The following is a 13,852-nucleotide window of genomic DNA, read 5'->3' on the forward strand; positions in this document are numbered from 1 at the left end:
AAGTTGGGTGTAGTAAATATTTTGAATTTAATGTTTGGCAAAAACACCACATTTTATTGAAAACTGATGCAGGTATGTTTAAATCTTAAACTGTAATTCACAGAAGGGTTACTCATGATTACATTACAGAAAAAAAAATGAAGAAAGAGTAATATTTGTAGTCCAGGGACGTGAAAAACCATCACAGGGTGTCGGTTTTTGCGATATTTTTTAAAATCAATATAATATGAAAAATACATGACAAAGATTTTTTTTTATATTTTTCTCATAACTGTCACGACTTGGTCTATCACCTGGTTTCGTTTTATCGTTGGCTCCTGGGACACCCTGTATATAATATTTTATTAGTTTGTATATATTATATTGTATTTATTATATATATCTGTATGTATTTTCAAAATTGATATTTTATTTTTAATTCTTTTTTTTTTTTTTTGCACGCCTACACTTTTTGTTCTCCCACATGACAGGTTGGCTGGTAGAAAATGCTTGTTAGCGTTAAGCCCGCCTATTGTACATTTTTTTTATCTTTTTTGTGCAATAAAGAATATAAATAATAAAATAAATATCAGATATCGATGAGTTACAGTTTTATTTTTATTATATGTATAAAAAGAGGCTATAAATAAGGAACGTATAGAAAGTATAGAAAAAAACTTTCGTCTCAAATAAACTATATAAGAGGTCTTCGTGGCGCAGCGGTACAAGGGTGTGATTGCAACGCGACGGTTGTGGGTTCGATCGTCATCGTCACTCGAGGAAATGAAATATTTATTTACGTTTATATTTCCATTTCTTCGCTCTGGTGTCGAGGCAAAGAGCCACTCAACGCGCAATACCTCCAAAAATTCGGCGGAAAGTGGGGAATGGAGTGTCTCAACACTAGGTTCCCTCTGCCTACCCTTCTGTGTGTGGTATACAACGGGAAGCTAATTTGATTCAAATAAACAAAAGAAACAACACCATATTAAAAGTAAAACTACTATTATCTTCTAACGTATAATCATATGAGCAACCTAATATTACACAAGTTCAACGCGCTTCAATTGTAGTAGTAGTAATAATTAAATATATTATTATCATGAATTGAGATAATAATTTTAATTAATTAACATATACACCTCTAATATAAACAGCGCCGACAATTAAAATCTTAATGTTTTATTATTATCAAAATTAGCTTTTTGTTTAAATTTTAAATTAATTTTTAACTCCTATTATACGGTGCTATTTCGGAAAATTCTCAATTATTTAGTAAAGGAAATATATATGGAAACTTAAAATACGATCAAAATCATAAAATAAAATATACTTTCGTGGAAAATGATCAATAAACTTTATTAGTTATACAAAAATAGAGTAAAATCATTGTTAACGTACATAATATATTTTTTGTTAAATATATGTAAGAGAAATAAATATGTATTTTTATATATTCGTATTTTAATTCGCTTTATTAATTTTTAAAAATTGTGTATTTTACTCTATTATATTTTACTTTGGCACAAGACAGAAAAGTTTGGAAAAAAATATGAAAAGGGCTATCTATATCTTAAAATAAATAAAAATCAGCTTCACGCTGTTTCCCGCACGAAGCAGGGTAGGCAGAGGGAACCTAGTGCTAAGTTCGTTTACTCCGTGTACTCCGTTCCTCACTTTCTGCTGAATACTTGAGGAATTGCGTGTTGAGTGGCCGAACTCAACGCCACGCTTTGCCTCGACGCCAGAGCGAAGAAATGGAAATATAAACGTAAATAAATATTTCACTTCCTCGAGTAGGAACGAACTCACAACCGTCGCGTTACAGTCACACCCTTGTGCCGCTGCGCCACGACGACCTCATATATCTTGATTATTTATTTTTGTTTTATCGTCAAGTCATAGAAATAAAGGCTTATTGTTATTATTGTAACATAATATTTACTTATACGAGTCTTAACTCAAGCGACGATCACAATTCAGGCCAATACAAAAAAAAACATAAATAAGGAAAACTTAACAAAAAAATCCATAACGTCCGAAAAGTACGACATTACAAAGACACATACTCACCTAATTCTCATTTCCTTTTATTAATTTAACACAAAAAATAACGGACTCCATTAGAATATTATATTACAATATTAAAAATCTTTATACTAAATATTCATATAGATATATGAATATTTAATATAAAGAAAGCCAAACTGCCATTACGTAGACCGACCGACAGACTGGTTTTCGATATACATATACAATTAAGCTTAATACGAACGCTACGGTAAATCCCTAGTGACGTACAATTGTCTTTTCCCATTCACAAAGAAGTATCATGTTATATGACTGTCAATACTTATATCATTTTCTTTGCGGCTTATAGGAAACCGCAACTTATTCATTTATAAATGGTCAATTTACTTTATGGCTTATGGATTTCATTCAATACTGTATTTGTATGCAAGTAGGTTTATATGTTTATTTAGATGAGAGATATAAGGAAAATGAAGGTATTTTTTTAGCTTCACGCTCTATCACGCCAAGCCTGTGTTAAGACACTTTCTCCCCTTTCCACCTATTTCTGGAGGCAGAACTCTACTTCGCGGTTTGACACCTGAGCTAAGAACACGCTTGCCCCTGCGCCTCAACTGGCCTCAACAAAGATAACGGTGGAATGTTTATTTACAAAACAAATGCTATTAGCTTGTGGCAATTGCACAGTAGATGCCCATAATCACGATGGTATAGGGTTCAAAGGACGCTCATCCGAAAATTTATATTTCTTATAATATTAGGTTAGTTAGCAGATGTGCAGCGTTGAGCGCCACAACATAAACTCTGAACCACTTCAATATCTCCACTTACCCAGCAAAATAAACAGTTCTTTTATTTTAATTTTTTACTTCATTTGCATAAATATATTATCATATATGTGTTATAAATAAAATTAGTCGACTACAGGATGAAATAAGGCCATAACCTTCATTGAATTAAATAATTTCTAAGAAAAAATATATATTTTTTTAATAATTTATTCTTAAATATACCTAAATATATTTGTATTTGTATAGAATTATGTCCAATCGTATTTATTTTTACTGGTTCTTAATTAACACTCTATTACGAATCGTTACTTGCACATTTAAGTCTGATGTTTCCGTTTCAATGCTACCAAAGAAAACTGAAACTAGTTTTAGAGATTTGTCGATTCGAAAAAACATTTATGATATAAAAATTTTTAAAAATATATATATTTGTATTACATAAAATATTATGTCAACATGTTTTACTTCTCAATATTATCTTCTATATATATAAAATCGAAAGGTCACTCACTCATCACGAAATCTCAGAAATTACAAGTGTTAGGAATCTCAAATTTTGCAAAGGAGTTACTTATAGGACGTAGGTGCTCGCTAAGACGGGAATTTGCAATATTCGATTTCTAAGGGGTTGTTTTTGGGGTCGAAAGTTTGTATGAAACTTCGTTACTACAAATGCTAGGAGTCTCAAATTTTGCATAGACGTCACTAGAACGTAGTCATGGAGACAGAAATTAATAATAACATAGTTCACGCGGGTGAAACCGCGAGCGGGCCGCTAGTAATTAATATACATATTTAGCTACAGAGTAACATGATAGCACATGAGGTGAGGAAGTCGGAATCGTCCCTATCTATAAATTTTCATTTTTCTCACTTCGTGCCAACATTCATAACTGTTCCACGGGTGTATCCACGGGAAGTACCCTACAGGTTTTGATTGGGCGGCGATTTCCATACAAAATGCAGCAATAAACGATGCATAAATGTTTACATGTTTTGATTGCGTTGACTCAGAAGTTTGATTCTTTTATGCTCTAAACAGCTCTGGTTAGCAGAAGGAATCTAGGAACGATGTCAAGACACTCCGTTCCCATTAAGACACTTCCGCTCTCCACTTACCGGCAAATTAAATATTTCAGTTCCCCCAGCGAGAATCGAACCGAACAACCGACTACAGACTTCACCGACGAAATCCATGAGCATATAATTAGTGTATAAAATTTAACAATTATAATATTTGACCGTCGTGGCGCAGGGAAACAAGGGTGTGACTATAACGTGATTGTTGTGGGTTCGATCCCCAACCGAGGAAATGAAATATTTATTTAAATTTATATTTCCGTTTCGCTCTGGTATCGACGCAAAAGTTGACGACGATTGAGTTCCGCCACTCAACACGCAATGCCCCCAGAATTCGGCGGAAAGTGGGGAACGGAGTGTGTTAACGCTAACGTCTGCCTACCCTGCTGTGTGCGGGATATAGCGTGAAGCTGATTTTTTTTTTATAATATTTGATTTTGGACTTATATTTGGCAACAATAATAGGAAAACACGAAACCTTAAACATACATAGCTTCTCACAAAAAATAATAAAATAATTTAGAGTTTATTATTAACCATTAGGGTCCGCGAAATAGTAAAAGTTTACGTTATAATATTGTGTCAGCACTAAAGTCATTGAAAGTCGTACTTTGATATATCCTGTTCCGAGTTACGATGAACTAAATCTACTTCCTGGTACGTAAGGCCAGGTCTGAGACAACGCCAACCGGATCCTAATTTCTTAGGTGGCTTTGTGTTTTTAATGAATTTGACAAATATCATGGAACTCTTGCAACGGAATTGTAGCAAGAGTCGAAGTATAACAAGAGTTAAACTGCGCAGTCTTGTGGCTTTAATCTCCTTTCAGGGGTGTGAGTGGGTAGTGGGAAGAGCGCGTCGTTAAGTTCCGTAACCCAACACGCAATGAGTAAATAAAAGGACATTGGGGAACGGAGTTTTTTTACCACTTTTTTTCCACTTTCTGTGAATATGCTTTATGGGAAAAAACGTGAATCTGCGTGAATCATAATACAATTACAATTGACAATAATTATTATGAGTAATAATATTAAACGTAATAGCTATTTAAAATCTAACGATGGCTCTTTAAAAAAAAGATTATTAAAACTAACATTTCAATTAATACATATATTTGATTTATACAAAATTTTATATCATAAATATTTAAATATTTTTTGCAGCAATAATAAATAACTACCGAAAAACATGTAATATAAACTTATAAGTAAATACTTTGAATATTGAAATTGAACAGCTAAATACTACTTTTTTGTCTATCTACAATTAATTTCCAAACTTTATTAAGAACTTTAATTATTTGCAAGGCGTATTAAAAATATATAATATAATACATTTATTACGAGATATACATATTTGCTTATATTACAAAAGTTAATATTATTGTTGTTAATATCTCAAATAAATAATAGAGACACAAGCATTAGGGTTGTGGTACAGCATCAGCATCAGCATCAGCGGCAGCGACGGCGCGGCAGGACTCGCGGCGCGGGGCGCGCTGTGACGCATGCGCACGAGGCGCGAGGGTGGGAGGCGAAAAACACTATTTAAACTGTTCTTGAGAACGGTTAACATGCATTGGTCCGTTTGCAATCCGAAGTTTAGTTGGCCATTGTAATACGACAGCTCGAGTCGTAGACAGACAGGCTCCAGCCCGTGGTCGAGACATAAGGCTCTCGCAGACTTGCCGCTAGCTAAACGCGCAGTGAACTTTAGTTCAGGCTCCTCTATCTTTACGTGTGGTGTTTCGAAGCATGGCCGTCGCAGCTGCCCAGAAGAACCGCGAAATGTTCGCCATCAAGAAGTCCTACAGCATCGAGGTGAGGACCCCCGTCCCGATTGCTTGCTTTCAGTTCAGCGCTGTCAGAGGATTTGTGCCTAAACTTTTGCATGAGTTTCGATATTGTTTATTTTTCATGTCGATTGGCTTTAGATACTAATATTCTTAAAAAGTGATTGCTTGTTCATTATTGAATTATTTTTGCATTAATATTTATAATTTTTTATGAGATTTCACTTGAAAATAACATTTGCATTATTTACGCTTCACTATATTTCTTTTTTATAAGATTTTCTTTTATAAATAGTAAACATAACGACAGCACATGTACAATAATACGCACAAATATTAATTTTGCCAGTTAATAACAAACGCGCTTCGGCAACGCAAATAGTTTCTTTCATAAACTAACTTACATATTCTGCTTAAAGTCTTCAAAACTAGTTTTATCATTGTTTGCAGTAAAATTATTTGTATTTGTCACTAAGTAACATCTTTCTATAGTTTTTGCTTTTCATTTTCATTATAAAAATCTCGGTTATAAAATCAATTATTTCGCGTAGAGGCCTTTTGTAATATTGATTATATTAATAAATTCGTGAGAAAACCTGATGCCAATCCTTAATGGGCCTTTAAGAGGGTAATGCACGCAAGTCACTTAAGGTCTAATCGCGAGTATGTAATGCTGGACCTTCAGTCAAAGTCGTACGTCATGTTCAATCATTATTATTTTCTTGGTACTTGTTGGATCTCGAATCGGCCTTGTACCGCGTAACGACGCCTGAACAGCGTGTTTACAAAAACAAACCATTGAGCGACCTACCCTAACCTAGTCCCAAAATAAACTAAAACGAAACATTACCTCGCAAAAGTTACAAAAATACCCACAAACAGTATGGGAAAGACAATGTTAAAGAAATCGTGAGAAAGCGCGCAAAATACTCCAGACGCGACATATTTTCACTGAAATCACGTATAATTAAAAACTTAAAATTGTATGAGACGATTGAGATAAGTTCATTATTTAGCTCTCGTCGCTTTCCCACATTAACCAACTAGTGATGTAACCGACGTACAACAACATATTATATTAAAAATAACCATTGTATTGAGAAAGATTCTCATAAAAGTCTCTTTTATTGGGGCAATACGATAATATTACCGACAATTTGTTTACAAAGAACAAGAAGCTAATTAAATTCGCTTGCAATTATCTTCTTCATTATCTTCGAGATTAATCACCATTGTCAATATTCAAGGCGTCTGTAGCTGTAGGTACTCACCTCATCTCGGAGAGCATTATCCAGATAAGTCGGAGATATAAATTATAATTTTACAGAATAATTTTAAAATCGATTCAGCTTCTGCGAAATCACGATGCGAATTATTTCAAGTATTTTTTTCAATAGATTTTTTACAAAATTAAAAAATTCGACTCCTTTTAATTTGGATAATGTATATGAGTAATAAAAGTAACTGTACAGCGTTGCGATATATATATATATTATATATATATGTATGTGTATATATAATTATATTTTGTTTATTATTCATAATAATATGCTGTGCGAAAACCAGGTCTCACGTTAATGTACTCGCATCTAACGTGCTATGATTAACGTATATTTTATAATTGGTTGCCTGAATGATTGTATTTCCTTGACCGTTGAAGGTCGGTACGTTTTGCGACGCTCACCAACTCTGCGAGCGGCTGGATAGTTGAAACAAGACCAAATAACTTGAAATAACAACTAAAAACATATATATTTAAAGCTGTTACCAAAAAAGTCGTCACTAATTAAACTATACGCAAATAGTTCAATCCGTTGGAAGCGAATTCGAGGCTGTGTTATGCCCTTGACCAAACGAGGTTGTTCGTCGCGGTCAAATTAACATAAAAACTAAGATGTTAGCTAGATCTGCAATCGTGCGTATCCGAGGAGTTAATGTCAATTTGAGGTATCTTTTTTTTATTATAAATTACATATTCTTCAAATTATACATATAATAAAAAATTGTATAATTTCTGACATTGAATTTTTACCGTGAATGTGTTTCGTACATACATTATTATAATCGACATCCGATGTTTCGCGGTCAAACGCCAGCACTTAATCGAAAACCAGAGTAGGTATAATATATAACTTTGGGCATTAAATCCTTGATATATTAAAAAATGTAGTGAAAGCGACAGTTTAAATTTACAATACATTAATACGTATAATATAATAAATACTTGAATTCGGCTGTCGTTGTGAGGGTGGTGGTAATTAGCGTGGATTGGAACGGTAAAGTCGCCGACCAGCACCAAGGCTGACTAACCGGATTCGATCCCAGCCGTTCCAGTTAGCCGGACCTTTGCACGATATATTTCCGCAATCTACGGCCACGAATTTTACTACCATATATCCGTATCACAAAACTAACATGGTGTACTTGAACTTGTACTACGTGCTCACAACTATAACCCAGCTAGCCTTGCGATCGATACTCGCATTCGACCGAAGATTAAAGTTAATGGTAATAAAAGAGATCCTTCAAACAATATTTACGCAGTAACCGCTCGTTAAGTTACCACAATTATCATAATTTAAACATTATTAATTAAAGCCGTGGACGGTTCAAATTGTTACTTGCAGAAATAATAAATAACAAAAGGATTAATGACAGTTATTGTAACCTAGATTTTCTAATAGTAAGGACGCTATAAAGTTGGTATGGAATTACAGATCGACGCATGGACTCTATTCGCCATCTATATATATTTTCGGCAAAGTAATATTTGGTAATTTTTCGATAGATTCGATATATTGTATTTTTTTATCCTTTACAAGTTCTATTTACTAGTATATAATGTTTAAATTAATTATATCAGCGATACATTTTAGATTTTAAGAATCTTATTGAATGTCTGCTTAAGTGGATATCAGTGTAAAAATTATAATTTTGTATACTTACGTCACCTAGTATCTTTTCAGGGGCTAGGTAACAATAGCGTGTGATTACTAACCCTTGACATACATTGGGCCGGAGCCACTCTAGTGGAAAATGCTAGGTCTTAACGCCCGCGCACACCTCGCTATCAACTTCGCACCTCTGGACAATTACACTGGTTTAATGAACACGTAGTTGCTACTGAGAAATTCAAATTAGCTTTGAAATATATAATCTTACAGTTTTTATGTAATATAACTTTAAAGCTATATTAAAGTGCTACAGTAATCATAATAATAAAGTAATCAAAATAATTGTCGGATGCTCAAGGAAAATTTGGTCGATTTCATAAGAGACGGAGGTCAAAATGATAAATTACTATGACAATTACAAATATTCTAAATTAAGGGGAAAACTAGATAAAATTTAAATGATCTTTCCTCTAAACATCCTTCGAATCAATTCTTAATAGTATAGTACGTGCATTGCTGAAGGCAAAATAACTTCTAATGACGTAACGACTTATAATTCACGGACCCAAGTTTGAAGCTGACTTGACGATAGCTATTCCAATTTAGAGGATAAAGGAATCGATTAAAACGCATTCAATTAACGTTCGGCGAAAGTAATTTTTAAAAGTCACCGAATACACGATTTAACAATTAACACGCCGTCAGCGGACAGCCCAACGTTTCAACAGGTCATACAAGCTCCACTCCATGTCGCTCGACCCTCGTCCGAATATCGCTACCGATTTACGTCCCACTTACCCCAATTTCTACGCAACTGTTAAAATTTTATAAGTTGTTATTACCACAATATTTTATATAACTGGTACATAATCAACTTATGAGCTTACATATACAAAAATGAGGATATCTTGATTGAATTGCGTAATTTGAATATAAAAACAACATTCAACATAAAAATTTGCAATTTGCGATATCAATGGAGCAAAAAAATTTGGAATAAAATTTTGGGAATAACCATTTCTGTTGTGATTTAATACACAATTGATAACGAAGGCATATAATTATTAATTAAACCGATACATCAGATAACAAAAAAGCTTTTTTATTTATAAAATAAGAAGAACTGCAGGTTTTTTTTTATTTATAACATTTTAATACTTTTATGACGTTAAAACCTAAATTATTATTATAGTAGCTTATTATCCGCAACGACGAACTTGTCCACTGAAGAGCGTTGTTAACGGCGTTTAGCATTCAAGTCTCTTAGAGTTGTTCAAAAGTTCACTCGACATATAATTGGTTCCATCGGGACGCAGCCGTCCAGAAACTGAGATTCCTTTGTGCGACTCCATCTAAGATCCGGTGGGGGGCGGGGTGTAATGGAAGCACTTTACGCCCGACCGCAGGAAATAAGCTTAGAAACTCAGTAAAAGCAATTCCTACTCTCACATGAAATATAATATTGTACGACCTCTTTATATTCATAAGGATTTTGAAGGCGTATTTTTAGGATTATCTTCGCCCTCTTTGTGTTTGCTATGGCCTTGTTATGACCGAGATTAACTACCATTAACTAACATTTTTTGTATTGATTAAAGTAATTTAAAAAAAAAAATTATCATCATCATCAATCATTAAGATTAACTTTCATGCATGATTAATCCATTTACATTAAAGTCTGGTTTATTTTTTTTTTAAATAAATCAACATATTGACCTTTATTTTGTTTTTGTTACAGAACGGCTACCCATCTCGCCGTCGCTCGCTCGTAGATGACGCTCGCTTCGAGACACTAGTTGTTAAACAGACCAAACAAAGTGTACTTGAGGAGGCTCGTGCCCGCGCCAATGGTAGGTGACATGATGATAGGATTAACAGATAGATTTTTAATGTTTTATTTTGATTTTTGTTCTTTTTTGTTTTATTTTTATTGTTTTGTTTTTGTTTTATTTTGTTATTTTATTTCATTACTAGACTCTGGCTTGGACTCTGATTTCATCCAAGACGCCGCTCATGTAGGCGAAGACGGGAAGACCGTTGAAGATGGCGCACAAAATGATGAATACAAAAACGGTCGCCCTGGTAACATTATTTACTGATTTGTGTTGCTTTTTCATATTTTAAATTAATTAGTTACGCTTTTTTTTTATGATTTATTTTTGTTTATTTTTTTATAATTTTTTCCGTTTTTTTTTTTTAAAATAGATACGGATGCCAACGATGGTAGCGCTAATGGGGATGAAGGTTTGTATCCATTGTTAATTTGAATTAACAATTAATTAGCCAAAACGATATATAATTAAACAAAACATTAAGTTGTTTATAAACGTTTTAATTCTTTATTTATAGATTATACTCTGACCGAAGAAGAGATAATTTTGCAAAATGCCGCCAGCGAGAGCCCTGAAGCCGAACAGGCGACCCAACAAGCCGCTTTACTTCTTCGTATGCGCGAAGGCATGGGCTCTCTCGCTCGCATCCTAAAAACAATCGACAACTATAAGGGTTGCGTAGAACATCTCGAAACTCGCCACTCTCAAATACCCGGAAACCAATTCGATGCTCTCGTTAAAGTGAGCATGTCTCGCGTCAACTTGCTGCAACTGATCAGATCTCTACGTCAGTCAACTTCTTTCGTTGGAGTTAATCTCATCTCTGACAACAACCTCTCTAACAAGACCCCATGGTTCCCGCGCCATGCATCCGATCTTGACAACTGTAACCATCTGATGACTAAATACGAACCAGAACTCGACATGAACCATCCAGGTTTCGCTGACAAGGAATACAGAGAGCGTAGGAAGCAAATTGCCGAAATCGCTTTCGGTTACAAATACGGTGACCCGATTCCATCTATCACCTACAGCGAAAGCGAGAACGCTACCTGGCAGCGTGTGTTCAACACCGTGCTGGACTTGATGCCCAAACATGCTTGCCGCGAATACAAGGCAGCGTTTGGCAAGCTGCAATCCGCTGACATCTTTGTCCCACACCGCATCCCACAATTGGAGGATGTCAGTAACTTCCTGCGTAAGCACACCGGCTTCACTCTTCGCCCGGCCGCTGGTCTGCTCACGGCTCGCGATTTCTTGGCCTCTCTCGCCTTCCGTGTTTTCCAATCTACACAATACGTACGCCACGCTAACTCACCATTCCACACACCTGAACCGTAAGTATTCGATATTTTCCTCCTTTTTCGATATTTAATATTTATTTCTTACGAGAGAATATAAAACAGAATTGAAACCAGTATAAGCAGAAATATTGATACTCTACATCTTTTAAATTCCGACAAGAGGGGACGACGCTATGATGGAATAGTAACTTTGTTAAATGCTCGCTTATAATTTAGTTTGACTCTGTTCGAGACTTTATCAACTTCAAAGGCTACTTTCATTGAATTAAACGTTTTCACTTAATTATACTGTACGCGTGGGAACATATTAAGTGGATCGTTCATACAACTTTAATGCAAGGCTGCATTAAAGTTGATAGTTATTGAATTTTACATAATTAGGTCCATTCCATAACTTTCGATATAAATAACAACTTTTCGACATACGTGTTCAACTTACGTGTTCACTTCCAGTGACTGCATTCACGAGCTCCTTGGACACATTCCTCTTCTGGCTGACCCGAGCTTCGCTCAGTTCTCTCAGGAGATCGGATTAGCTTCACTTGGAGCTTCTGACGCTGAAATTGAAAAGCTATCCACTGTAAGTTACCTCAATATTTTGATGAGTAAAACCAAAACTTTTACTTTATAAAATTGAATTGAGCGAATTCTTTTATATGGGCAGAAGCATTTGCGAAACTTCTGTTCTTCTATTATACACGATTAACACATATACAATGAAATGTTTTTCTTTTGAATAGGTATACTGGTTCACCGTTGAATTTGGCCTGTGCAAAGAAAATCAACAATTGAAAGCTTACGGCGCGGCTCTACTTTCATCCATTGGAGAACTTCTTCACGCACTTAGCGACAAGCCCGAGTTGAGGCCCTTCGAACCGGCATCCACATCGGTACAGCCCTACCAAGATCAAGAATACCAGCCGATCTATTACGTCGCCGAGAGCTTTGAAGATGCCAAGGACAAATTCAGGTACATTTTATCAAACTGTTGTCAATTAAATAACAATAATTAATGTAGCTTATTTAATAAATCGGTAATTAATTTTTTCTCCTCCAGACGCTGGGTATCAACCATGTCCCGACCATTCGAAGTACGTTTCAACCCACACACAGAGCGTGTTGAGGTTCTGGACTCTGTGGACAAGCTGGAGACCCTCATCTGGCAGTTGAACACAGAAATGCTCCACCTCACCAATGCCATCAAGAAGCTCAAGGACTCGCGCTTCGAGTGAACCAGTTACCTACATTATTGAACCAGATCAGTGCACGCGGCCTCGCCGTACCTGTATAGCTAGTGATATTATAGATGTAAGACTGTTGTCGTGTGGAGCGTGTATGCGAGTGTGGAAACCATCGGATGGTACTTCGTTGAATTCCTTTTGTATCTTATTATTTATTATGCCGAGTTCATTGCCCGGGTTTCGGAAGGCGCACAGAACTCCCGATTGCCCATTTACGGAGGCCGTGCCCGTTCGCGAGACCTTTACTATTATATTAGTGTTAATTTATAATTTAATGAAAAACACAAACAAATAAAAAATGGAGCACCAAAAAGTAAAAAAAATCAAACAGAAATATATGTGTTTGAGCGGAATTTGTTGTTTTATTGTTATTTTTGCAATTATAATCTCTGAGCTACCTAATCTCTAATGAAAAATCGTTAATTTACATAATGATTGTAAGAAAACCAACGTAAAATTTTTTTGCATTAAAATAAAAATATCACAAGTTAAATTAAACAACTATTTACGAATTAACTTGTATAGCAAATGACAAAAAAATGCCGACAAAAACATTAATCCAACTGGAAATGCTAACGAGACTTTTTGCCATAAGGCTTTTATACACTATATGCTTATTCTCAACTACACAATTCTTTAGTATTTTGGGGTTGACTGTACCATAATCATTTAGTAAGAGATTTAAAAAAAAACAAACATAATGTCTTTAAATTAAATAAACTACTCTAAATAAATATAATCAATCAGTATAAAAGATTAACTAAGAATTCCTACAATTTAATTAAGCTTCTACCTTAGCAGCAAAGCGCTAATACCATGAAGAGATAATAGAATGATTTAACTTAGAAATTTAATATAAAAAGGAAAATTTCAAATCAATTACGGATTGGGTCCGATACCTGTAAGAT

At 34.8% G+C, this 13,852-nt stretch overlaps 1 protein-coding gene across 1 annotated transcript; it reads left to right on the plus strand.

The window, feature by feature from the left end:
• The first annotated feature begins 5,454 nt into the window (after positions 1-5,454).
• ple (tyrosine hydroxylase ple) lies at positions 5,455-13,297 on the plus strand. The gene is made up of 8 exons (XM_085205943.1): positions 5,455-5,701; positions 10,306-10,417; positions 10,542-10,649; positions 10,773-10,811; positions 10,917-11,736; positions 12,157-12,283; positions 12,444-12,673; positions 12,761-13,297. The coding sequence occupies exons 1-8, from the start codon at positions 5,636-5,638 to the stop codon at positions 12,933-12,935; spliced, it is 1,677 nt and encodes a 558-aa protein (XP_085062069.1). The 5' UTR covers positions 5,455-5,635; the 3' UTR covers positions 12,936-13,297.
• The last annotated feature ends 555 nt before the right edge of the window (positions 13,298-13,852 follow it).

This window comes from Heliconius melpomene, chromosome 21, assembly GCF_056956725.1.
Source record: "Heliconius melpomene rosina isolate 202511_hmr_F chromosome 21, ASM5695672v1, whole genome shotgun sequence".
In the NCBI taxonomy this organism is placed as follows: Eukaryota; Metazoa; Arthropoda; class Insecta; order Lepidoptera; family Nymphalidae; genus Heliconius; species Heliconius melpomene.

Bases quoted from the DNA above. Each gene is read 5' to 3' on its own strand.
- ple (XM_085205943.1), top strand. From the start codon at position 5,636: ATGGCCGTCGCAGCTGCCCAGAAGAACCGCGAAATGTTCGCCATCAAG. The intron at 5,702-10,305 runs GTGAGGACCCCC...TTTTTGTTACAG, and splicing joins AGAAGTCCTACAGCATCGAG to AACGGCTACCCATCTCGCCG. The intron at 12,674-12,760 runs GTACATTTTATC...TTTCTCCTCCAG, and splicing joins GATGCCAAGGACAAATTCAG to ACGCTGGGTATCAACCATGT.